Below are 26,604 nucleotides of genomic sequence, written 5' to 3' on the forward strand. Positions count from 1 at the left end.
TGTGCCGATTTGTCTTGGTAAGTCTTTTCCAAATTGCTGTCTAACACAGTGGAATCAATTATGAAATCCTTGCCACAAAATTTCTTTACATCTGTGGTGTCCAAACCTACCTAGCCCCTGAAGACCTGGAAAATATTTCTATTCATACTTATAATTTCTTGCTTTGCTGATTTCTCCTGTTTGAAAAGATCTCTTTTGAGCACTGTTCCCCCTTGGTATTTAGATGGGTGATGTATTTACCAAGATATATTTGTATCAGCAGCTTGAGATGCATGCATAGTAATTCTAACTTATTTAAACTTGAAATGGGGCGTGTGGAATACCCTGGGCAAAGCGGCTGCACCAGGTAGCAAACAATACAAGTCCCAGAGATCGCTAGTATCATTCTGTGGTCAATATTCCCAGGATTCAGTTTAAGGCTCCCCTTGCTGAGTCTAATGAACACCATCACATTTTGGAGTGGAGGACACAAAATACACCAGGGTTTTGTTTCAATGACAGTAAAACTGTCCAGCATGTGAGGACGTGTTCCTTGTAAGCCCCACCCCTCCCCCTTCTGTCTGATAATGGAACAGAACTAAGTGCTGACAGCACAGGGAAGCCATTATTAGGACCAATGAATCTCCTTTGAAAATAGCTATGAATTTTTAAGGTAAGCTAAGATCTTGTGAACTCTATCTGAGATAACAATGACAGAAAAACAGTGCAAGTAACTACATACAAGGACTTATTTGTTACTGTGACTAAAGCAGATTACCTGCAAATATTTATTTATTTATGTAAATATGCGTTGTGATGGAAACAAATTTATTCTTAAGGACATAACCTAGGTATAAAACTTCTATGCACTACTGAGGGTGTGCTGCACTGTTTGAGGTACTATACTTCAAAAGAAACATTAAACCAAAGTCCTGTCTGCATGATCCGGTGAATGTTGAAAATCTCATGGCATTATATGAAGAAGAGCAAGAAGTTTCCCCAATATTCTGGCAAATATTCTTCCCTCAACAAATACCACCAAAATAAAAATTGCTCCCAAATAGGGTTAAAATGTAGTTTATCATTTCTTTCAGATTTCCGTGCTGCAGGAGAATTTGTGAACAGTAGAGAGCCCTCTGCTCCTGTACTTCATTTAAAATGCATTTTCTTTCCCTATTTTTACTTCCAAAATCTATTACTTCACATTTTTCTATATTGAACTGCAGCTGTCACCTTTCAGCTCCTTCTGCTAGCCAATTTCTTCCTGCAGTTTTCCATTCTTCATCACAATCTGTCATCCCTCCCAAATTGGTGTGCTCAGAAAATGTGAATACTGTTCCCTCAATTCCGAAGTCCAAGAGTGGTCACAAAGCAAACTCTGGAACATACTCGCCACTTCTTCCCAACCTAAGAATCTTCCTTTTATTTCTACTCTTTGCTCGCTGCCCTTCAACCATCTATCCATTTGTGCGGTTAGATTTCCCTTACTTCCATGTGCCATTATCTTTGCCAGAAGTCTCTTGCTGTCTGCACATCCTCTTCCTTCCAAGGATTTTGTAATGTTGGCCAAGCAAACACTGCCTTTTGGAAATCTATGCTGGCTGGTCCTGATTAGCTCACATTCTCCAAATATTTAGTAATTTCATCCTGTTTTATAGACTTTAGTACTTTACCAAAAACCAAAGTAAAATTTTCTAGCTTATACCTATCTACATTTTTGAAGAGAATCGTATTTGCCACTCTCCAGGCTTCTAGCATAATTTTCATTTTGTAAAATTGTAGTCAGAGCTTCTACTTTAACTTCTTTAATAAAAAAAAATTCTGAATACTAACCTATACAAACTGTTTTACACCCACCTTAGAGGGGGAGTGGGCCTTTGGCGTAGCGGTAGCATCCCCGCCGCTGGGCCAGAAGGCGTAGGGTTTCGAACCCCGCTCCAGACAGTCCCGGCAAGTGGAGTCGGAGCTCCGGCTCTAAATTCTGGGTTGACATCCAGCAGGATACTTGCGTCCGTGGGTGTGGGTGGCCCCCCCCCCCCTCGTATGGGTTGTGGGAGCCCGTAAAACCCTCCCGCCATAGGACTAACCACCTTAATGGCTGGTACGAAGATGGTTACGGTCACGGAAGGAGCGTTAATCACGGCCAGAAATCCTTCCACCACTTCATACAGTTCCCCAAAGGGAACAGTGTGAAGACACGGATGACGACGACCTTAAAGGGTCTTCATTCCTGATATTCAACTCCTGTATGAAATCTGAGGCAAAGTATTATTTAGCATCTCTCTCTATTACAAGCTTACTTCTTTTATCTCTTAGAACCCTACACCTACCTTTAGTATATTCTTACTGCCAATGTGCCTGTAAAAAGCCTTTTTATTGACCCTCATTATTTGCTAATTTTCTCTGATACCCCCTTTAGCCTTTCTAATATCCTTTCCATTTTTTTAAATTGTCTTGGCTTTCATTTTTATTATTTGGCCCTGTTAGTGCCAAATACTGCATTTTTAAGTTTCAAATTTGATCTAATTTCATATTCATCCCTCGAATCCCAGCCTTCAAAACACTCCCATTTTCCTAACTGGAAATGATTTCCCATTAAATACCTAAATTCAAAGTGAATTCAACAACTTCAATAAAATCCGGATGCCTGCAATGGTCAGTTAAAACTAAAAAAAAAACAAGTTCTGGTTGATGCACAAATTACAAGTGTTATACAGACACAGGATGGACAATCCGGAATAGCTGGCATGCAAAAGGACAGAAATTGTAGGTCTTTAAGAAATGCAAACATTGCAAGCCCCATTTATCAATGTTATTTCAATCCCTGCAGCACAGTTCCTGCATGCCTAAGTGGTTTAGCAGAAAGCTGAATTCAATTCCTCTAGTGGTCAACACTGTGTACAGAACTGTACTACAAGAATAATAAGTACATTTAATTACTTAAAAATATACTAGGCCTTTCATACACGAGGACAATTTTTAATCCCTGTATCTAAAACAGTCTCACCTACGATTAAACTCTTAGGTTCGACACAAAACATTGCACAAATGAGAGAGCTCAAAGAATTCAATGGTGCATTACTAATTTTCAGACCAATGCAATGATATTTAAGGACAACGTAAATAATTTATGTAGACTAAGAACAAAAAGAAAATAATTTTTCCTTGAACATTTCTGCAAGACTAGCTCAATTGTAACCATGTGCCCTTAAGCATCTTATATTTACACACAAGTCAAATTCTCTATTCATGAATTGTTTGGAAAGCAGTTTTCTATTAATATACCATCACTAACTCATTTGTGACTAGTTAATAACATTTTAAATTAAAAACAGAACACAATGCTACATATGTGTGACAGCACAAGTCCTAAGCAAATGGTTAAATTATACTTACATTATACTGCAGCAGAATTATACACAAACTGTAATTACAACACAACGAACAGTAGTGACTCCTAGTGGATAATAAGGCCATCTATATTATGGAACACATAATTCGATTCACACAGAAGTTAAGCTCAAAGCTTTGGTATGGACAAGAAATTGGCTGAAAGGTAGAAAAAACAATGGGTTGGAGGGGTCGTATTGAGTGGGATTATCCAAGGATTGGTGTTACTTGGGACTACTTGTTTCTAATTTACACCAATGACTTTGGACTCAAACAATACAAATTGGTCAAATTTCCAAATTAATAACAAAGTAAAAGGAACAGTAGGTTCAGAGGAGGCAGCTCAGAAATTATAATATGTGAGTGTGCAGAACATTGGCACATGAAATGTATACAGAAATGTTAAAGTACTGTACAACGTGACTGCAGTGTGTTCCATCTACAAGATGCACTGCAGCAACTCGCCAAGGCTTCTTCAACAGCACCTCCCAAATCCGCGACCTCTGAAGGACAAGGGCAGCAGGCGTATGGGAACACCACCACCTCCAAGTTCCTCTCCAAGGCACACACCATCCTGACTTGGAAATACATCGCTGTTCCTTCATCATTGCTGGGTCAAAATCCTGGAACTCCTTGTCTTCACCACAAGGACTGCAGCGGTTCAAGGAGGCGGCTCACTACCACCTTCTCAAGGGCAATTAGGGATGGGCAATCAATGCTGGCCTTGCCAGCGACGCCCACATCCCATGAATGAATTTTTTAAAATGGGGGAAAAAATGGACAACACACTTAGTCCATGAATGGTGTTGAAATAGCTAAGGATAAAGTTTGAGAGACATAGGAGTCTTAGTAGACTTCATGCTCAACACATCCAACTAATGCAGAGCAGCAATCAACAAAGCCAAAAGAATGTTCAACTATATAGCCAAAATAGTAAATTAAAAGTCAGAGGAATTCATGATCCAATTGTAGAATGGTCTGGTTGATCCATACTTTGAGAACTGTATCTAATTCTGGTCAACCAGACAAGAGAGACATTCAAAGATAAGAGGCAGTGTAGAGAAGAGCTTACACACGTGATCCCTTGTGTTAGGGGTCTGAGTTATGAGGAAAGAATTGGGCTTTTCACTTTTGAAAGGAGGTATCTGAGAGGGGTATTATACAAGTATACGAGATAGTAAGCAGCATGTAAAAGGCAAATCCAGAAAACTACTTTAAGTAAAGCAGAGAGAGTAGGACAAGTGGCTACAGGTTCAAATTAAGAACATAAGAAATAGGAGCAGGAGTCGGCCATTTGGCCCTTTGAGCCTGCTCCACCATTCAATAAGGTCATGGCTGATCTTCTGCCTCAACTCCACTTTCCTGCACTATCCACATATCCCTTGATTCCCTTCATATTCAAAAATCTATCGCTCTCTGTCTTGAATATACTCAATGACTGAGCCTCCACAGCCCTCTGGGTTGAGAATTCCAAAAGATTCACCACCCTCTGAGTGAAGAGATTTCTCCTCATCTCAGTCCTAAATGGCCGACCCCTCATTCTGAGACTGTGACCCCTGGTTCTAGACTCCCCAGCCAGGAGAAACATCCTCCCTGCATCTACCCAGTCAAGTCCGGTAAGAAATTTGTATGTTTCAATGAGATCACCTCTCATTCCTCTAAACTCCAGAAGGCCTAGTCTACTCAATCTCTCCTCATAGGACAATCCCCCCATCCCAGGAATCAGTCTGGTGAACCTTCGTTGCAAATGTATCCTTCCTTAGGTAAGGAGACCAAAACTGTACACAATACTCCAGGTGTGGTCTTGTACTGCATTTATCGGAAATGTTCTAATTATTCATGTAAGCTGGTATGGTGGCTTAGAGAGAATATAAAGATTATAATGGATTCTCTTGCAACTTTTGATTGCTAGGCTAAACCAAAGACGTGGCCCTAGAAATTTGATTGTGTTACACAGGAACCCGGTCACAGAGTATGCCCACAAGAGCCATGCTGCCACCAGAAATATAATTGAGCAGACGTGGAGGAGGAGGAGGAAGAACAGCATTAAGGGGGGACAGCATGATTAGCATTGACCATCAGTGCATCTGGCTGCCAGAGCTCTTACAGAGCAACTCATCCAAGAGTGGTTCATGGGAACCATCCCCCCACCCCCATCCTTATCAGCACCGTCCTTACTACCATCATCCAATTGCCTTCCTTCAGTCTAACTATACGGGGCTTGTCCTCACTTGACTAAAAATATTAATAACACTAAATTCAGAAAGAACATACTCCCCAACAACTCTCTTCCATATCTGTGTAATAATTGAGGAATAATTAGGAATCACACTTGTGCAAACCCTTTAGTGCCAATCTTCTGTGCTCGTTTATCTATCCTACTGCTTCTACAAAGTGTATCCCCATTGGCTACAGCTTGGGAGAAGGCTGCTGAATTTCTGTTGAGGACATTTCAGATGGCCATGGTCAAGCTCTGGGCCTTGAGGGACCGGCTGAAGACTGCAGCATCTCGGTGTGGACCAGGATAGTCTCGCCCAACAGGCTGTGTGGCACTTACAACGGTACTGGTGGAGTGGGTGGCGGTGGAGCAGGCATGTTGTCATCCTGAGGGAGAATGGCAGGTGCCTATCCCATGTAGCCTGGGACAGATGTTGATTTGACCTGCTCAACGATTCCAGAATTTTCTGTTTTGGTTTCAGATTTCCAACATATGCAGCTTTTCTTTGCTTTTTGTAAGAAATGTAAATACTTAGAGAGAGCAGGAATTGGATGATTCCGGAAACCTAAACATTTTTAAATTGAAGTCAGGTGGGTTTAAAAAATGTCTGATACCACATCGGATTTATGCTTTAATTTCAATTTCAATTTCAATTTTATTTGTCACATAACTAAATACAAGTGAAATCCAGTCAGTGAAATGTTTTTTTCTTAACGAGCCGAGCGCACCAATCAGCAAAGGACACTTAGCTGCCTGGTACGCACGGAGCCCGCAATGACGGCAGCCATCTTCATCGGCGTCATCACAATAGGGTCCGCTCTCGCCTCGCTCCGCCTTTCCCGCACTCCTGCCCGCCAATCTTCAGCCGCCGTGGTACCGACGTCCCGGGGCCTGCTTCTCCCTGGCTCTCCTTCCACCCGGTCTGACCTCCAAGCCTCCCGCAGTGTCCGACCTTCCAGGGCCTGCTTTTCCCGACCTCGGTACGCTGGCCGCATTCCCTCCTACCGGTTCGACATCAGAGCCTCCCGACGAGGAGCTGCCGGCCGCCGTGCTACAGCGGGTCGTCGTGGCCTCCATCGCTGCTTCTGCTGACTCACCGCCGACTCTTTCTTTCTAGAGGAACTCTTTTTGCCTGAATACCATTCAATAAAGAACCAATGCAAAACCAAAGGTAGCATTGCCATGAAACCAAGATACAGCCAGTCATATAGCTCTGGTGATTCCTCAAAATTTACGACAAATCTTCAGAGCATCTGTTCTTTCCCCTCTTGGGCATACCTCACAGTCTCCATATTGCAGCTGACTACCATTTAGGCTTTCTGTTATTTGCTTTCCACATTATAATCCAGGGCACATCAAATCAACATCCATAGTGAGAACCAGTGGCGGCCGCTCCACAGACTCCGACACGGCGACAGTGTCAAACCAAAGCAGTGCGAGACTACTGTCTCAGGAGACACTCACTCCACTGGGGCGCACACCAGGTTTACACTGCACGTTTACCATCAATGCAAAGTGGAAATCTTTCCACACTGACACTAATCGTACAGTATAAATGCACCTAAAGTGTCTTGTGGAAGAAATAGCAATGGTACAAGTCGATACATAGAATCATAAAATCTTACAGCACAGAAAGAGGACATTCGACCCATTCGACTTTTGAAGAGCTATACGATTAGTCCCACTCCCCTCCTCTTTCCCCATAGCCCTGCAAATTTTCCTTTTCAAGTATTTATCCAATTCCCTTTTGAAATTTATTATTGAATTTGCTTCCACCACCCTTTCAACCAGTGCATTCCAGATCATAACAACTTGCTGCGTAAAATAATTTTTCCTCATCTCCCCTCTGGTTCTTTTGCCAATTATGTTAAATCTGTGTCCTGTGGTTACTGGCCCACCCATCAGTGGAAACAGTTTCTCCTTATTTGCGCTATCAAAATCCCTCTTAATATTGACTACCTCTATCAAATCTCCTCTTAACCTTCTCTGCTCCAAGGAGAACAACCCCAGCTTCTCCAGTCTCCCCACGTAACTGAAGTCGCTCATCCCTGGAACCATTCTAGTAAATCTCCTCTGCACCCTTTCCAAGGCCTTGGCATCCTTTCAATAATGTGGTGCCCAGAGTTCGACACAATAATCTAGCTGAGGCCTAACCACTGATTTATAAAGCTACTACTAAAAACAGTGAGGACCGCTCTGTTTCTGTACAAACAATCTTTAACAAAGGTTCATCTGCCAATTTTTGTTTCCAGTCCACTTGGCCCAGATCCCTTTTCATCTCACTGAAATTAGGCCTCTTTCAGTTTAGTATCTTCACCTTTAATTGTTCCTTGTCCCTTTCCATAACTACTCTAAACCTAATGATGTTGTGATCATTGTTTCCGAGGTGTTCTCCCACTAAATTTAGGGACTCTCAATTTTCCGCTCGTTTCCATTACTGCAGATGATGGCGGTTCCAATAAATACTGATGCAAGTGTTATTTCTCACCACTCAACAGCCAACCTCACAACGAGCACATGTAAACAGGTCTGACTATGGATCCACAAATTGCTGAAATGGAATAAGATATACCTGATTTTTTTAAACATATATATTACGCCAGACTATTGCATTTGAAGAGTTGGCAGCACAATGCCATCTCGGGCACACGCTTTAGAAATCCCTCTATAAACCCCTGCATCTCTCTCTCCTCCTTCAAATCCACTTTTTTGACCAAGCTTTTGGTCATCCGTTCCAATATCTCCTTTGGCTCGGGGTCCACTTTTGGTCTCTCAGCGATTACGCCTCTAAGAAGCAACTTGGGACATTTTTTCAATGTTAAAGGCGCTGTATCAATGTGTGTTGTTTTTGTTGTTTTAGGATATGATTTTTTTTACCTAATCATGCAAACAAAGATGGGCAAGTGAGTAGTAAGCATTTAAATATGTGAATATTAATCAAAATTAACACTGAAATCATGTACAACACAACACGGATTCAGAAAGTTCATGTACTGTAGGTTGCTTTGAATTAAGTGTCATAAATATATCTTCATATTTTTTGAAACCTATAAAATTCTGTCAGGTCTGGACAGACTAGATGCAGGAAGGATGTTTATGATGGCCGGGGAGTCCAGAACCAGGGGTCATAGTCTAAGGATAAGGGGTAAGCCATTTAGGACAGAGATGAGGAGGAATTTCTTCACCCAGAGAGTGGTGAACCTGTGGAATTCTCTGCCACAGGAGGCCAGTTCATTAAATATATTCAAGAAAGAGTTGGATATATTTCTTGAGGCTAAAGGGATCAAGGGATATGGAGAGAAGGCAGGGACAGGGTATTGAATTTGGATGATCAGCCATGATCTCATTGAATGGCGGAGCAGGCTCAAAGGGCCGAATGGCCTACTCCTGCTCCTATCTTCTATGTTTCTCTGTTTTCCTCCTTTAAGATGCTCCTTAAAACCTACCTCTTTGACCAAGCTTTGGTCATCTGCCCTAATTTCTCCTTATGTGGCTTGGTGTCAAATCTATGTCTTATAACTCTCCTGTGAAGCACCTTGGGACATTTTACTATGTTAAAGGCGCTATATAAATACAAGTTGTTGTTGTTAATATGAACACCAAGATCACAGCAAATTTAGAGCAGAATGTTCAAGCTTTTTGTTTTCATTGGCCATAGAATTTTGCTGACCAAATATAAAGTTTAAATCAATGTTCCCATTTATTTACATATTTCACAAGCTGTGGATACGAACAGATTTCGATGTTGTGATTTAAGAGTTATCCACCAATGAGACAAAAGTCTTAAGAAAAAGCCCTTTGCAAACCTCCAGGCTCAAAAAATTCAAACAAGACAAACCTGCGAGTAAGAAATATAAGTGAGAATAGACCACAGTTGCCTGTGCTTGGTGAGCTGGACCGTTGGAGTTTGCAGGACAACTGTTTTGAAGCTACCTGTGCTCGGAGGTTCATTCTTCAAATAGTAGCTCACAGCTGAAATTATTGCGTTGATCGACTGAAATCTCAGTAGCTTACCCAAATTTCTGTAACCAACCTATTTTTGTTAGTGGACAGACAATAAGCATTCTTTTGGGCTGCGTTCAAGGCAATCACAAATCTGATCAAAATTGCAACAAATGAAAACATGGATTTCTAGTATCAGTCATAAAATTTTACATGTAACTAAGTAAAAACAAAAAATATTTTTATGTTAAAATATAGTGAAAGCTTCTATTAAGTACTATAGATTCCTAGAGGATCAAGATGCCAGAGGTGACCAGTCAAGAATTTTTGGATACCAACTAAAAAATCTATCAGAATATTATCAATAAAGATTAAAGGAGATTCAACAAACCTTATTGTTAAGAGTTAATATTTCATAATCGGATAGTAGTACAAGACTTAACTATAAGACAACAACAATATTTTTAGCTTCTGATCACTCGGATTCAGATTCCTTTTCTTTGCAAGTACACATATTTCAAACAAGTATACATGCAGATATTTATTGGCAAAAATATTGAGTAACGCCAGCAGTTAAACTGAGAGATAAAAAAAATGGAGTACTCACTTTACGTCCAGAGAAGATGAGGCATAACTGATGCATGGAACCACCATTTTTCACATTAGCCAGCTCTTTTTTGAGGGTCTTTGGAGAGGGTGGAGTCCAGTTGGCCTTTGCTTTCTGACCATCACACCCTACACAGTTGAGTGCATTGTCAGATTTAAAACACTGAGTCTTAGGTTCTGGCTGAAGGCTACCCTCACTGTGTGTTCGACGTCGCAGTGAGTTCTGAATAGAGAGAGTACAGTGTTTCTCACAATCTGATGTTTCAATCATACTGCGCCGTTTAGAGTCACAACTGTCCAAATAACAATCATCACTATCTTCATCATCATCATCCTCTTCCTCCTCATCCTCATTATCTTCACCATCAATCTGTAAAATGGGTAGCTCATCAGTACTTTGGCTAAAGCTTCTGTCAAGTCTGACCTCGGGTATATTGAATGGCATTCGAGGATTCTGTGACTCAGTGATATTCAGATTTTCACTACTTTCTTTCACTCGCTCTGTGCATTTATTTTCTTCTTCTGCAATTTGTTCTTTTTCTGGGACCTTCTCATTTTCAGCATCATCTTCGCCAGTAGGCTGGAGGTCGTTAATTGGAACCTTTTCCTCAGACAGCATCTCAGGCTGTTCATCTGATTTTGGATCAAGCATCTATTATGTGGGGAAAAAAAAGAGAAAAATGAAATACATAAAATGAATTGTTCGTAGTTTAATATGAAAGGGGAAGAATTGGTTGATGTAAATATCAAGTTTGTGTTATGTCTTATATTTATTTACCATGGACATTTAGAGAAAATAATTTGTTCACTCAGTGATCATAATAGAGACAAATGAAACAAAGCAGGTGATGCAGACTGTTGGTACAAGCACAAACACAAAGGCCTGGATACAAACAGGGGTGGGTTACGTAGGCGGTGGGGGGAGGCGGCGTATTGGAGGGGAAACCCCGCATTTAACTCCACAACATGCGTCTTTTGCACTGGACAGGTTTCCCTGCCCAGAAGTCAGCCTGATTGACAGGCTTAGCTTCCAGTTGGGAGGGGAGGACTGCGGGGCACGCCACAGGAGCAGGTAGGTCTGATCCACGACCTGGGTGGGGTGGGGGGTGGCGGGGAGGGGTCCGATCCCCAATGTGTGCAATCTCATGGGGGGGGGGGGGGTGGAATTTGATCCCGGGGGGAGGTACGCCTGCTCCTCCTGGCCCACAAGCAGTGCTGTAAAGACACTTACCTTCTCCCCAAAGCTGCCCTCGCCTCCCTTCAGCTGCCCAATTCCCGAGGCCTGGGAAACCCAGCCGGCCACTGTAAGACCTGCAAAGCAGGCTAAATCAAAGGCTGCCAGCTTCATTAAAATATTTAAATTGCCAACCCACATCCTGGAAGGGGGATGGCTGCCCGTCCCTTTTCCCGCTTCCGTTATACCCGGAAGTGGGCGGGTTGGAGACGTGTTAGGGTTGGGTTTCAGATTTTAAGAATTTTAAAATCTGACCTGACCCCAACCCACCTGTTTTTGGGTGTTAAAATTCAGCCCAAACTGTCTGCAAAATCTGATGACAACTTGAAAATTACTTAATTTTGAGCTCTGTATGTATTCTTACTGCTACTATTGTCTACGAGGGCCAATTCTACTGCTATATAGTTCCTTAAACATCAACAATTCACTATTCACTTCTATAAATAAAATTATTACAGTAATTTCCACAAATTAGCTATATTCAAAAAACTGATATTGAATGTTATGGACAATATCAATGATGACAGTACAAATGATCAAGAATTTTTAAAATAAGGAAACATTTTATTATCTCTGACACACTACAAAAGTGAATAAAGAGTGCAAAACTTTCAAAATCAGAACGGTAATTTTAATCTAATCCGCCTGGTGGGAAACTGATGGCAATCAGATTGGCCATTTTACTCCCATTGAGGTCAATCAAAAGCAAAACAGATCTAATCGCATCACTTTCCCGCCTGGGTGGGTTAGGTTAAAATGACACCCATAGTGTTAAATGAGAATTTTAGTTCATGAATAAATTAATACTTCACACTTACTCCCACATCAATCTTGCAACTGTGTTTTTTGTTTTTAATGTGATATGTACAGGGTATGCTGGTGGGCACTCATATATAACCAGTGAATGATCCAGTCAGTACCACACAGTCAATAATCTTTGATTACTTACCTTTTATGTAACATTGCTCACTCTGTCTACTGTTTAATTTAAGGCACAAAACTGTTCATTTTACATGGGTTAATGTCTCCATTAAAATAGTGGACAAGAAATGTCATAAAATGCGTTAAACCTTCCTTCGTTATTATTGCCAATAGTAATTTCTAGCTTCATGTTTTAAAGCTTTTAAAAAACAAAAATGTTTCAAATGCACAAAAAATTGATCACCATCTAAAAATTGAAAAGACGCATTAATGTTTAGAATGTAGAACTTGTTTTTAAGATTTGTTTGAATTATATTAACTCGCTTGTTTCCCTCCCAAAATCCAGGTAATCCCCTAACTACTATTAAGGTTCCTTCAGGTGTAAGAAATAGCTGTTAGATTCAAAGATGGGTTTTAATTCATAGAACAGAGACTGACAGCATGCAGCCGGGAACAGAGAGCAGAAATGCCAGCAAGGTCGAATATCAAGCATCAAAAGACAAATAGAAGGAATAAGGGAATCGTAAAATGCAAAACAACACGGGGTGTTGGGATAAGACAAAAATGGAGCCGAAAAGTCATAAAATGTCCTTAGAGAAACATAACAAAACATTCCTCAGAAAGATAAGAGGGAGGCCTTGTCGGTCATGCAGAAAGGGACGGCGAGGGATGCCTTCCCGCTTCACAATTGGACAATAGGATAGGGATCAAGTGATTGACACCGGGTGATTACCAGCCCACCGAAATAACTATAAATATAGACGACCGAGAGAGGAAATCAGGCAGTCGGGGCGAAGGCTTCCCCGAGGTGGCTACGGCCTAACACCTTGGTCAAGTTTAGCCTCTGAGGTGGCTGATGGCCTCACACCTCCAACAGCTTGAGAGATGACCCAACGGAAGTGACCGCTGCAGCAGACTGCAGGAATCCACCCAATCCGAGACCACCGTACTGCCTCCCCGTCCGTCCGGTCATGGCATTCCGATTCGGGAGTCATAGACCGCTCTCTACTGTCACGGGTTGTATGTCTATTATACTCAGCTTAAACCATATGTAATATCTGATTATGCTTTAAAACTGTAGCTCTTTAATAAAAGCCTTACAACTTCTAAAGCCCTGTTGGGTAATCTGTGTGTAGCCTGTGATCCTAATCTTACACAGGGCCTAGAGACAATACTGAGACAGTTTTGTCTTGTGGAAGTAGAATGTACTGTTGGTTGGGGATTATTGGAAATGCATGTTGTAAAATATTTCAGTTCATAAATTTACATGATCAATCTGGGTTTAGACTTCTATAACAAAAACTGGACCCTGCAAAGTTGTATTAAAGTCCCTACAGCTATTTTTATTTTCATATTTAAAACATCTGTAATCCGTCCAGGAGAAATTATTTTTGTGTTTAAAGGCAGATATATAGGCCTAGAAATTCACTGGCCTTAGCGCCGCTTTTGAGGCGCTAGAGGGCCTAGCGCCGAAGTTATGGCCAGTTTAGAAATTGACAGGGGCCCTAAATCGGCGTTAGGCCGGTAGCGCTGCGCCGGCACCGATGACGTCATCGGTGTGTGCAGCGTCCCGGTTGCCATGGTAACCCGCCCGAACTCGGAAATTGAGTTGCGGCCGCCTCGCCCGTGGCAGCCGCAAGCAACGTTCTGGCAGAGGTGCCTTACAGAACTTTGCGCCGGCGCATTAAGGGCCCCGCGGCGGCCGGCCGCTTTCCCGCCGGCCGCAGCTCCCTCCCCGGATTTCCCCCCCACCCCCCCCGGAACAGAAGCAAGTCCGGCACTTGTCCGAGGTGCCGGGCTCATTTTTAAAAAGATTATCGCGGGCCGCGGCCGGGTGCAGGCAGCTCCTCCTTAACGGAAGGAGGAGGCCTGCACTTCCCAAGCCTGCCGCACCGCAGCGGGCGCCGCAGCGCCGGAATAGCGCCGCGTGGCGCCAGTTTTGAGGCGCTGAGACCCCTCAGTAGCGCCGGCAGCCGTTTGGGCGTGGCGCTACTGAATTTTTGGCGCGCGCAGGGGGACTTAGCGCCGGCACTAACTTCCGGCGCTAAAGCCCTCGCTGCGCCAAAACCGAATTTCTAGGCCATAGTAAGTTCCAAAATGCCAGAAAAAAGCACAACATAAAGGGGGAGAAATTGGGTATGTAGCGCCACCTATTAGCGCCTAAAGAGGGCAGTCAGTGGCTGTAGTGCCACTGGCCGCGCCTCCCGCGATATTCAGCGGGGGCGCTAATGGTGGCATTAGCCTGTTGTGCTGCGCCGCCACCAATGACGTCATCGGTGTGCGCAGTGCCCCATTAGCGCCCCGATCGCGATATTTGGTAGCGAACACCGTTGTAGCGCCGTTCGCTACCCGCGCCCGGTTCACGGGGCCTTGCTGTGCCGGCAGTGGCGCAAGTTAAGGTGGAGGTGCGGGGCGGCCGCCTTTTTCGGCGGCCGCCTGCCAGCACCTCCGTCCCCGGCCTCCTGACCCCCCCCCACCGCGGCATTGCCGGCTGTTCCCCGAGAGCCCGACACTTCTCCTCAGTGCCGGGCTCTTTTGCCGGCACTCGTGATCGGGGATTGCACTGTTGCAGGCCCCTCCCCCTTAACAATGGGAGGAAGGCCTGCAGTATCGCAGCGTGTGGCGCTGCGGCACGTTGCGCTGCGATATTCAGTTTCAGCGCCCTAAGAGGGACGCGGAGCGCCTTGAGCCTCGCCCCGTATCCCTCTAGGGGCACTGAAACTGAATTTCTGACGTTCGTTAATGCTCCGAACGCTGCGCAAAAATCAGCGCCCAGGCGAACTTGGCGCCTCAACCCAATTTCTAGGCCAAAGTGTCAAAAGTCAAGATTTTCGGTGATATTGAGCAGTTTGCTTCCATATCCTCCCTAGAAAATAAATTGTGGAGTGAGTCTTGGCTCAGTGGTAGCATTCTCACCTCTGAGTCAGAAGGTTATGGGATTCGAGCTACTCTCCAGACTGCCCTGGTGAGCGGAGACAAGAGTTCAGATGTCTGAATACTGGGTTGACATCCAGCGAGATACTCGCGTCTGATGGGAGCAGAGTGGACTCACCATCGTAGCCCTAGTGAGCAAGAGACCAGTGCTTTGTCCTGTGAACACTGGAGTAATAGCCAGTGGGGTACTCATATCTGATGGGAGTGGAGTAGCGACACCCTATTGCATCTAGCCTGTCCCCCCTGGTCAGGCTAAAAACCTATCCACATAAAAAGCGGTCTTTATTATAGAAACAACCCAGAGCATGATGATCTGGATATAAAAGATGTGGAAGAAATGGGTTACTTCATGTGTTGCTAGGCACAGAAGAGAATAACAATAATAATAATAAGAAGAAAGCAGCCATGTGTTTATTTGTGGATCTTCACATCATCTTAAGTTAAAATATGAACTGTTTATTTTTCTGCTGTCATTTTAGGTAACTAATGTCAGAGGCTTATTTTTAAGCTGCATCTTAATGAGAGAAGGGAGAGAATGCATTTGAAGTCTGGATTTTATACATGGGAAATTGAGTATAAAAGCATAGAAGTGATGTTGAATTTGTACAGACAGTGGTTAATCCAGTTCAAATATTGGGTGCAGTTCTAGGCACGCCATTAGAGGAAGGATATTAAGAGTCATGTAAAGGATATAGTAAAAATAACTAGAATGCCACCAGGAATAAGAGATTATTATAGATATAAAGGAAGGCTCAAAACCATGGAGCTTTTTTCATTGGGATCTAATGGAGGTTTTCAAAATTTACCACAAGTAGTGACTGCAGCAGAGACTATAACATCATTTAAAGGAACTGGATAAGTATTTGCAAAAGAAGGTTATAAAGGATACAGAGAAAAGGCAGGGAAATGGGATTAGAATAGACAGCCTCAGTGGAGGAGCCGCACTGCACAGACCTAATGGGCTGAATTGTCTCCTTTAGTTCTGTAAAATATGTGATTAAATGTATTGTTTTAAAATTACTTGAAATTAAATAAAAGGCAAAACAACATGTGCCTTCACTGCCCCAGACAGAATGGCCCTGTTTGAGAATTTAAATTTAACCTTTAATGTTCTTGGCAAGTATACTGTTGGTCTGCTGCAATTTAATTAATGTGAGCATGAACAAAATACTCAATGGAATCATGTACAGCTCACTGTAAAGCAGAAAGATGGTTCAAAAGCAAAACCTATTTCATTTCCCTATTTTATGTAAGTGAGATGTTCTGTTGTACTCTGTGTTTAATTATGTTAGGACAAGTTTTAAAGAATACTCAGGTGACTAGTGACAGTTATTACTCACCTTGTGGTAGGCACTGCATTGGGTACAGAACAAATTAACAAAAAGAAGCAATCCTTCAATATAATTTTATTATCCATACTCTGAAGTTGTCAACTCAACCTTTTCAGAGCTGAGATGAATAATTCTAGCACAGCTGCTGGGAAGAGGTCAAAAGAATTCTGGAACTAAGAATTCAATTATGTACTTTAACATTTTTGAATAGGTCCATTGCCAAAGAGTTCCATGGATTTAAAGTGTACTTGCAAGGATTGCCATTTGGCTCTATGCATTTAACATAGTGCATCAGCTTGCTTTAGTTAATTTAGAAGATCACCTCCAAGCTGGGAAGGTTAATGAATCTCCAATGGAGGGCTTGAGTATGCAATCTAGACTGACTCCAAATTAGTGTGCTGTATTGATGGAGGTTCTAGCCTTCAGATAAGATATTGATGTGGTCCACGGAGATGTGGTTCATGTGGAGGTTCAAAGATCCCATGGCATTATTCAAAGAAGAGCAGGGAGTATTCCCAGGTCCTGGCCAACATACACCCTGAACCAACACGATCAGAAACACATTCATCTAATTGGTGTTTGTGGGGTCTTGCTGTTCAACATGACACAAGTCACCGCACTCCAAAATAATTCAGTGTGTGTAAAGTGCTAAATAAATCAATTTCTTGATTTTTCACTGCAGTATATTCAAGCCACTATTACTGTAAACATGGCAGTGAAAATCCCAGTATATAGTTGCCTGAATTTCAACAGCTCCCAACTATGCATCTTTTACTAAGCCATCCAAGGTGAAGATTTGGTAGTGCAGCAACTCCATGTTGGCAATGCCCCCACAAATAACTCGACACCATGATGCTCATAAATGTCACCATTAAGCTCATCAGCAGAAGTCTGACTCCTGGGATTGACAGACCAGACAATAGAAATGTCACCCACTGCCAGCCAGAACTTAGAGGCTCAATTGTCATCTATGCATAATACAATGTGTATGTGACAACGTATGTTCAATGGTGCTCCAACCTTTGGAGGTAACTGGAGTGTCTAGCATAAACTGATCAACTTAACTGAGGTGCACTGACTAATATCACTTCGGGAGTCAGGATTCAAGTCAGCAATACCAGTTACACACTCACAATAATGAAGAAACAAGTAATTTACATATTGTCTTAGTCATGGAATACTGCAGGGGGACTTAAATAATAACCTGAAAAACTATTAGATTGCATCAGTATGAGTATAGTTTCATATCCAATGCATCACCATTTGGTGCACTTAACTAATAAAATGTAAAGAAAGAGTACAGGTTCCATATCTAGCTTTTGATTTATTTACTATTAATTGAATAATTTTGTCTAATGTCTCTTTCCCATTATTTAACAAGCTAGAGAAGCCAACCAAATGCAATTAGACTCATTAGCTGATTTGATTTTATAAAAGGCAGGCTTACTACACAAGTACCAAGATGGATAATGAAGAATCAAGATCAAAATGCACAGCAACACAGTCCAGTTTAAAAAAGCTGGTAATACAGCCAGCACAACAAGAAAATGTAAGCTTCTATGCGTGCATGCATGCCAATCTAGAAAATTATCTGAGGCTTCAAAAAGGCTGACACAGGCACAAACAAAAGTTGGCAACTCAAGATTCTGAAGGGGGTTGACAGGGTAGATGCTGAGAGGTTGTTTCCCCTGGCTGGAGTGTCAAGAACTAGGGGGCATAATCTCAGGATAAGGGGTAGGCCATTTAAGACGGAGATGAGGAGGAATTTCTTCACTCAGAGGGTTGTGAATCTTTGGAATTCTCTGCCCCAGAGGGCTGTGAATGTTGAGTCTTTGAGTATATTCAAGGCTGAGATAGTTAGATTTTTGGACTCTCGAGGAATCAAGAGATATGGAGATCGGGCGGGAAAGTGGAGTTAAGGTCGATGATCAGACATGATCTTATTGAATGGTGGAGCAGGCTCGAGGGGCCATATGGCCTACTCCTGCTCCTATTTCTTATGTTCTTCACTCAACAACAGCTGTGACCATAGGCTCATATTGTTGTTTTTGTATCTACGCACTCTTCCCTTGGAGAGTAGTGTGCAGTAGTGAAGTAACAGTCTGACAGTCCGTTACATGAATGTTCCTTCCATGGCTGTAACTATCTTTATACCAGCCAATAGGTTAAGGTTAGTCCTATACGGCAGGAGGATTTTATGGGCACCCACATCTACCGGACACAAGTATCCCACTGGATGTCAACCCAGAATTCAGAACCGGAGCTCCGGTTTTCACTCACTGGCACTCCCTGGAGTGGGGTTCAAACTCTACACCTTCCGACTCAGAGGCAGGAATGCTACCACTAAGCCAAAGCCTTGCTCCATATAGGCTTATGACATGTAGTTAAACTGAAAGTGCAACAGGGCACGGACTTGCCATAACTTAAGCTGCACATATACCCAACATTTCATTATTTCTACAGCAGAATATTGTGGAAAAAATTGCATGGGCTTGATCTTGCTGCTGCTATTCTGCAGCTATGGGTGACAAATCCCAATCTTTCAAAACTATTATGAGAATATCCTCCCATGGCATGTAGTAGAGTTCCTTCCCCTGGAGCAGCATCAATTCTGGAGCTGAGAGTGACAGTAATTTTCATCTGTAAATACAGATATTGAATCCAAACTGCTGACTGCCTGCGAGTACGCCTGTATTTAGTCCCAATGCACAATTGTCCTATATTTAGAAACATAGGAACAGGAGTAGGCCATTTAGCCCCTCGAGCCTTTTCCGTCATTCAATGAAATCATGTCCGATCTGTGACCTAACTCCATGGGCTAAATTTTAATGGGGAAGGTGGGTTGAGGGCGGATGGGCTCCGAGGTGGTCGGGAAACCTGGCAGAACGGGTTTCCCACAGGCCCTGCTGAATTTAAGGGCAGAGCCTGATTTGAATGGGTAGGCCTGCGGCACTAGGCCGCAGAGAGGAGGAAGGAAGGGATAGCATGGGGGCCGGTCGGGTGCCAGAGGAGTATCGGTGGGGGGAGGGAGGACCAGGGCCGGACTGAGGATCATTGGTGTGGGGAGGGGGGGCTAAGAGAGTCTGGGAAGGCGATCGGAGGCCTTGTGGGGGGTGTGGGGACGGTCTTCGATCGCGGGGTGGTGGTGGGGTGTGGGGTGGGTTAGGCAGGGACCCTGGATCCGGGGGGTTGGGGGGTGGGTTAGGCAGGGACCCTGAATCCCGGAGGTTTGTGTAAAGGCACTTAACCTCTTGGATGTAGCGGTCCTGGCCTTGCTGTAGCTGGTGAGTTTTACAAAGTGTGCAAACACAAAATGGAGGTTAAAGAGGCTTCCAGCCTCCTTATAATATTTAAATAAACAGCCCGCCTCCTGGCAGTGGGTTGGCTGCCCGCCCCGTCCCGCTTCCCATCCCGCCTCTGTTAAAACCAGAAGTGGGTGGGTTGGAGGCGGGTTCAGGTCGGGATTCCGATTTTAAACAAACACTTTAACTACCCCCACGCCCCCAACTAACCCTTTATTTAGGTAAAAATTCCTCCCCCATATACCCGCCTTTGTCCCATATCCCTTAATAATCTTGGTTAACAGAAAACTATCAATCTCAGATTTAAAATTAACAATTGATCCAGCATCAACTTCTACCGCCCTTTGTGTGTAGAAGTGTTTCCTAACTTCACTCCTGAAAGGCCTGGCTCTAATTTTTACACTATGTCCCCTAGTCCTAGGTTCCTCCAACCAGCAGAAATAGCTTCTTTCTGGCTATCCTATCAGTTCCCCTTAACATCTTGAAAAATTCGATCAAATCGCCCTTAATCGCCTAAATTCCAGGGAATACAACCCTAGTTTGTGTAATCTCTCCTTGTAATTTTACCCTTGGAGTTCAGGTATCATTCTAGTAAATCTACACTGCACTCCCTCTAAGGCCAATATATCCTTCCTAAAGTGTGGTGCCCAGAACTGAACACAGTACTCCAGGTGTGATCTAACCAGGGCTTCGTATAGCCACAGCATAACTTCGACCGCCTTGTATTCCAGTCCTCTGGATATAAAGGCCAGCATTCCACTAGTCTATTTGATTATTTTTTGTACTTTTTAATGATCTATGTATATTTGCAAGGTTAATCAGATGTTACAATCTACCTGAAACCATCAACTAATCTGGCAGTACAAGCTAATGCAGATGATTTAAATAAAGTGATAGTAAATGTTATTTTTAAATGTATGCTTAATCTAGACCAACTACATCCACATGAACAAATAAGCAAGACCCACATAGCAAGGTTTAGAGATACAAACATACCTGAGAAAAAGATATCAGTTTCAATTAACCACTCCAATTTAATTTGATCGTATAGAAGTCCTGTTCAGTACATTTTTTGCCAAATTGGTATGTACTTCACATAACTCAAAAGCACATTATATGATAAGCCATATTATCAGAAAACTATTTATAGCATCCTGTAGTGCCATGATTAGAAAACACATTTTTCTTTTGTCACTCAGTGATATTGTGACCTACTTAGGATTTTGAGGCATTTTTAACAATCCAATTAAAAACTGCTCGAAATCTCATATTGCACATTTTACAAGATTAAGAAGGAGCTGCTTAAAAGACAAGCGTAATAAATTGCTTGGCGAAAACTATTTTTTTTCAAATGTCAATTCTTTTTTAATGGTAGGTTAGTTACTTTAAAAGAATCTATGAAAACCAATAAAATTCATAGGAACTGTGCAAACACAATTTCTCAGTTAAGAATAGCCAGTCCAAAATATGAAAGTTATAAAATAACTTAAGACTACTTGTTTTAGTACAACTGCTATAACCATTGTGAAATTAGAAATAAGCTGATTCATTGTTCCATTAACAGAATATTAAACATAATTACTAAAAAGGGTGCTGCAGGATAGCAGCAACAATGTTTTGTTGCTCCAATACAAAAGATGTACTACAACTGTTATGAGTAGTTCAAATTAGATAACTTAGATATTTGGATCTCAAAAATGTATTCATTCAGTTCATTCATTGCATTATTCCAATAATGCTTTACAGGTATACTGAAATCTATCCAGACTGTAAGAGAATAATTCTGAATCATGTGGGTGACAACCGTCCATTTTCTGCTCATTGAACAAGAATTATTTTATTACCTTGTCACAAGTTCATAGCAAAATGTGAGCAGTAATTTTTCAACCTGCTTTTAATTGTATTGGAACACTGTTGAAAATGTTGAATCTTTGAGGCTACCAACTTGGCAGATTGATGATACAAATGAATTTTCCATACTGCTGATGTGAGAGTCTATTTTCTATATTGGAAATATACTTTGCATGTGCTAGCTTTGAAATAATATGATTGTTCTTCTGAAAAATAAATAAGATGAAAAACACATAGATCGTTTGTAACATTAATGGCTTACTAGATCACCAGGGTCTATGAGAGTCAAATTGTTCATTGTAAAATGGCTTCAGCTGTTATCTGGTGCTTGGTTCTAAAGAGATGCGTCTAAAGATTGCAAATCTTCAAAACAGGCACCTGGTGTTCCACTCATAGTCTTCCAATGCTGGAAACATAGAGGGCGTAATGGACAGTAAAATCCCAAATGAAAAGTATGTAAAGCAGTTAATGCTGTACAAATGCAAGACTTATCTCACACCATGTGGCTGCTCCCATTGTTTTTATCAGAGTAATTCTATTTAATGTATATTCAGCCAGTTTATTTTGTTTGTAGGTGATGGAGAAATTCTATTTTTTGCCATAATTGTAAATGTTCTTAAACAATTATTGTAATATGGTCTTAAGTACAAACTTCAGTTGATAAAATATTCACTCGAGTTAAAAACCTACCGTATTATTGTAATTTCATGCTTTCCTATTCACACTAACCGTGGAAATATTTCGAATCTCCTCATGTTGTTAAACTGTCCCAATATGTTAATATTGCAATTCAGCTGAATAGGTTTAGCTCCCTCATTAGGCCAACGGAGGCCGTGATTGAAGTTGTACACTGGGGTTTCAACAATCTGATCAATATTTCAATATATTTCTTGTTGAATGATGCCAATAAATATTTAAATGCTAAGACCTCCTGCAATTCTGGAAAAATACAAATTGACAAAATATATTTTTGAACTATGATGTTTTTCAATAAAATTGACTGGGAAAGGGATTATTATATAGCTCATAACAAGGGTAGCAAACTGCTCTTAATTATCAGTAAATACTTGCTAGCTATTGGAGGGACTAAATCTTTGTTAAAAGAGCTGAAATTTCATGTTTATCTCAATTTTCTATCTTCTAACACATTTAATCAGCAGCCTAATTCCATCAAAAATTATCTATTCAAATCCCATTAGTCAAAAGGAAGAATAGTGTTTACTAATAGTGACCCAACAAAAGAACCACCAAAACTTTGAGTGGGGTAGACCACATCAAATACCTCTGAAGGCTGCCATTTGAACTTGGGACCTTGTGGGTGGAAAGCGAGGTGCACCATTACTGGAGTTGAACAGCCCTTAAAACGAAGAATGCTTTCTGGCAAGCAGAAAGATCTGTCAATGAAAATCTGTAGTAAAAATTCCTTGTACCCAAACTGTAAACAGGAAATTTGAGTACAAATGTGAACCAGGCTGGACTGAACAAAACAGAGTGGAAACTGCAACAGCCAATATTCTTTTAACTTATTAATATTTTGATTGTAATTTAAGGACAGAAGTCCACTTGCAAACAGAAAACTTGTGCGTACAAAGAGAGCAGAGACATAAGAACATGCAGCAGCTAAAAGCTCACAGTAAATTCAAATAGCAATATACAATACACAACAATCCATTGGTAAGCACTGGATGAAACAGTTATCAAATAGTTAATAATTAATAGATTGCAAGCTCAACTCCATATTCTAAAAGTAATGGAAACATAATAGTACATACCTTAGGAACAGGCATCAGGAAAGACATAGCTGTGTGAGCTGTTCTTGAAATAAAAACATACTGGAACAAGAATGTTGTACTTCACAAGATGCCCTGTGGCAATGCACTAAACCCTTTTCCATTGTGAAAAATTAACAGCCCACTACTCTCACACATGCATATGGATAAATATAACAAGGACTGAAGGGAGGAGATAAGCAGTAGCATACCTACACTCATCCAGTAATCAGCACCAAGTCAATGCTTCTGGAGTCTGTCAGACCTCCGGTCGTTTATCAATGCGCATGTCAATATGCTAAGCTAAGTGCTACATATAAAGCAAAATCACACTCCCAAGGCATATTTTGCATCTCTTTATGTGCCCCATATGTCTAATATTAATCCTGTCTGTTATTCAGTTCCCAAAAGGAATTGCTTGCTGACAAAGACATAAGAAATGAAATACAAAAAATGAAATGTTTAGTTCAACCTTCACTAACTAAAATGCACTTAATATCAGATCATTACTTTTCCTTTCTACTGACTAAACAGTATAAATCTTTGAGGCCATAGCAATGGATTTCTCGACTCATAATAATAACAAGGGTTCTGAGAATGTGCCCTGGGTTACTCCTGTACAAACATTTACAGCATGTATCTGAAACCTCAGTTAGTTTAACTGAAGCGTGAACCCATTTATTCAAAAAGAAGATTGCTCCTTTGCTAAACTCCTTTTGCATTTGCACACAAGTATTCATGAAGTAACTTCCAGACCAAAGTTAATAAATATTACTGAAACATCGCCATCAGACTCAACCAATTAAAGTCTGAAAAATTAAGATTCAAAAGATATCCTACACTTGAACTAGGGATGTTACTGCACCTCCCCCGTCCAACAAGGCCAGCAAACCCTCAACCAGTTTGCATCCTGCTCCTACCCTTGCTTCCTATGTTTCCCTCAAACAGGCTTTGTTTGCTGTAAAAAATCAACTTGTTTTTGTTTAAAAAGAAATCAAATTAAAATAAGGAAGAAACTGCAACTGCCTGTCTTCCTTTCCCTCAATTTGTATTTTTCTTTCTCTCTCTCCGTCTCATAGGTGTAAGCCATTAGCCTTGACCTTTTCTAACTGTCAACAAAACACAGATGAAGTAATTAGCTGGCTTCAAAATTCAATTGTTTTCCCCCCCCCCCCCAAAGTTAAAGTAACATTACATGAAGAAAGATACATTCTTTCTCCCCCCTCAACCCTCTCTCTCTCTGATCCCAGTGTCTCACCCTAGTCTCTCTCCCGGACTCCAGTCTCTCTCGCACACAAATATACACAGCTCTCTTTAAAAAAAACACTGCATGAATATTACCTCAGTAAAGCTTTTGAAATTTGTCCTCTAGCCTTTCTTCAAAATCGATGCTTGGCGAATCAAATCCTGATAATTCCAAAATGATCTGGTGATTAGGTCACATTACTACCCCTCAACAGATTTACTAGTTGGGCAGCAAGCTATACCTTCAATGGGTGTATTATTTTTATATAGCCAGGTGCCCTTAATGATTATGCCACTTTAAAAAGTTTCTCTTCACATGTAACAACTATACTAGATGACTGGTTGTTATATGTCTGCAATGATCTCTGTAGCTTGTAAGCAAAAGTGGTAGTAATATTTGTCGTACTATTTGACTTTGATTGTGGCAATGCTAGCTAAAGGTTTAAAGCCCATTAATAAAGTACATTAGAAGAAAGAATTGAATACTCTAAGCAAGTGACCTGTATCACAACATGGATTGTAATCTTTAATTTGCAAATTCCAAAAATGTCTAAAATTTAAAATAAATTTATTAGAATCATGAAAGAGTTAATTAAATATTCAATGTAATCTGCACTATAATATTCAGTTAGCTTTTTCCCCCATATAATATTTTCCTTTCAAATACAGTGCAGAGAGCTTTTTCCAGCAAGGGCAGCAATTTAGGTTTCCAAGATGCTGACATTTTTGTGTATGTCATGTTACCATGACTTAAAACCTTAGGTGGTCAGTCAGCTATCATCACCCATTTGTAGACAAAGCAAACATCTTACTGTGAATGAACAGCAAGAAACGAAGATGCATACTGACAGATAATATAATTTTCTATTTCCCGATGCAAACATTAAGGGGGAAAAATTCAGTAGCGCCCCTTCATTGCCAGGGTGGTAAGTTTAGCGCCTCATACTGCAATAGAAACATAGAAGATAGGAGCAGGAGTAGGCCATTCGGCCCCTCGAGCCTGCTCCGCCATTCAATGAGATCATGGCTGATCATCCAAATTCAGTACCCTGTCCCTGCCTTCTCCCCATATCCCTTGGTCCCTTTAGCCTCAAGAAATATATCCAACTCTTTCTTGAATATATTTAATGAACTGGCCTCCACCGCCCTCTGTGGCAGAGAATTCCACAGGTTCACCACTCTTTGGGTGAAGAAATTCCTCCTCATTTCAGTCCGAAATGGCTTACCCCTGATCCTCAGACTGTGACCCCTGGTTCTGGACTCCCCGGCCATCAGAAACATCCTTCCTGCATCTAGTCTGTCCAGAACTGACAGAATTTTATAGGTTTCGATGAGATCCCCTCTCAATCTTCTAAACTCCAGTGAGTATAAGCCCAATCGACACAATCTCTCCTCATACGTCATTCCTGCCATCCCAGGTATCAGCCTGGTGAATCTTCGCTGCACTCCCTCCATGGCAAGAACGTCCTTCCTCAGGTAAGGTGACCAAAACTGCACACAACACTCAAGGTGCGGTCTCACCAAGGCCCTGTACAACTGTAGCAAGACATCCTTGCTCCTGTACTCGAACCCTCTTGCTACGAAGGCCAACATACCATTTGCCTTCTTAACCGCCTGCTGCACCTGCATGCTTACCTTCAGCGACTGGTGCACAATAACACCCAGGTCTCTTTGCACTTCCCCTTCTCCCAATCTATTGCCATTCAAATAGTAATCTGCCTTCCTGTTTTTGCCACCAAAGTGGATAACCTCACATTTATCCACATTATAGTGCATTTGCCATGTTTCTGCCCAATCACCCAACCTGTCCAAATCGTACTGGAGTTTCACGACATCCTCCTCACAGCTTACCCTCCCACCCAGCTTTGTGTCGTCTGCAAAT

At 41.7% G+C, this 26,604-nt stretch overlaps 1 protein-coding gene across 5 annotated transcripts in view; it reads right to left on the bottom strand.

Moving 5' to 3' along the window:
* The window catches only part of LOC147101798 (regulator of G protein signaling 3-like), a 311,192-nt gene that overhangs the window by 55,823 nt on the left and 228,765 nt on the right, over window positions 1-26,604 (bottom strand). For all 5 annotated transcript variants that reach the window (XM_085965760.1, XM_085965756.1, XM_085965757.1 and 2 more), the window contains exon 19: window positions 10,137-10,787. In XM_085965760.1, coding sequence (XP_085821886.1) covers window positions 10,137-10,787 — 651 coding nt within the window. The remainder of the gene's footprint in view (window positions 1-10,136; window positions 10,788-26,604) is intronic.

This window comes from Somniosus microcephalus, chromosome 23 (assembly GCF_052327205.1).
Source record: "Somniosus microcephalus isolate GS21.2 chromosome 23, FLI_Smic_1.0, whole genome shotgun sequence".
NCBI lineage: Eukaryota > Metazoa > Chordata > Chondrichthyes > Squaliformes > Somniosidae > Somniosus > Somniosus microcephalus.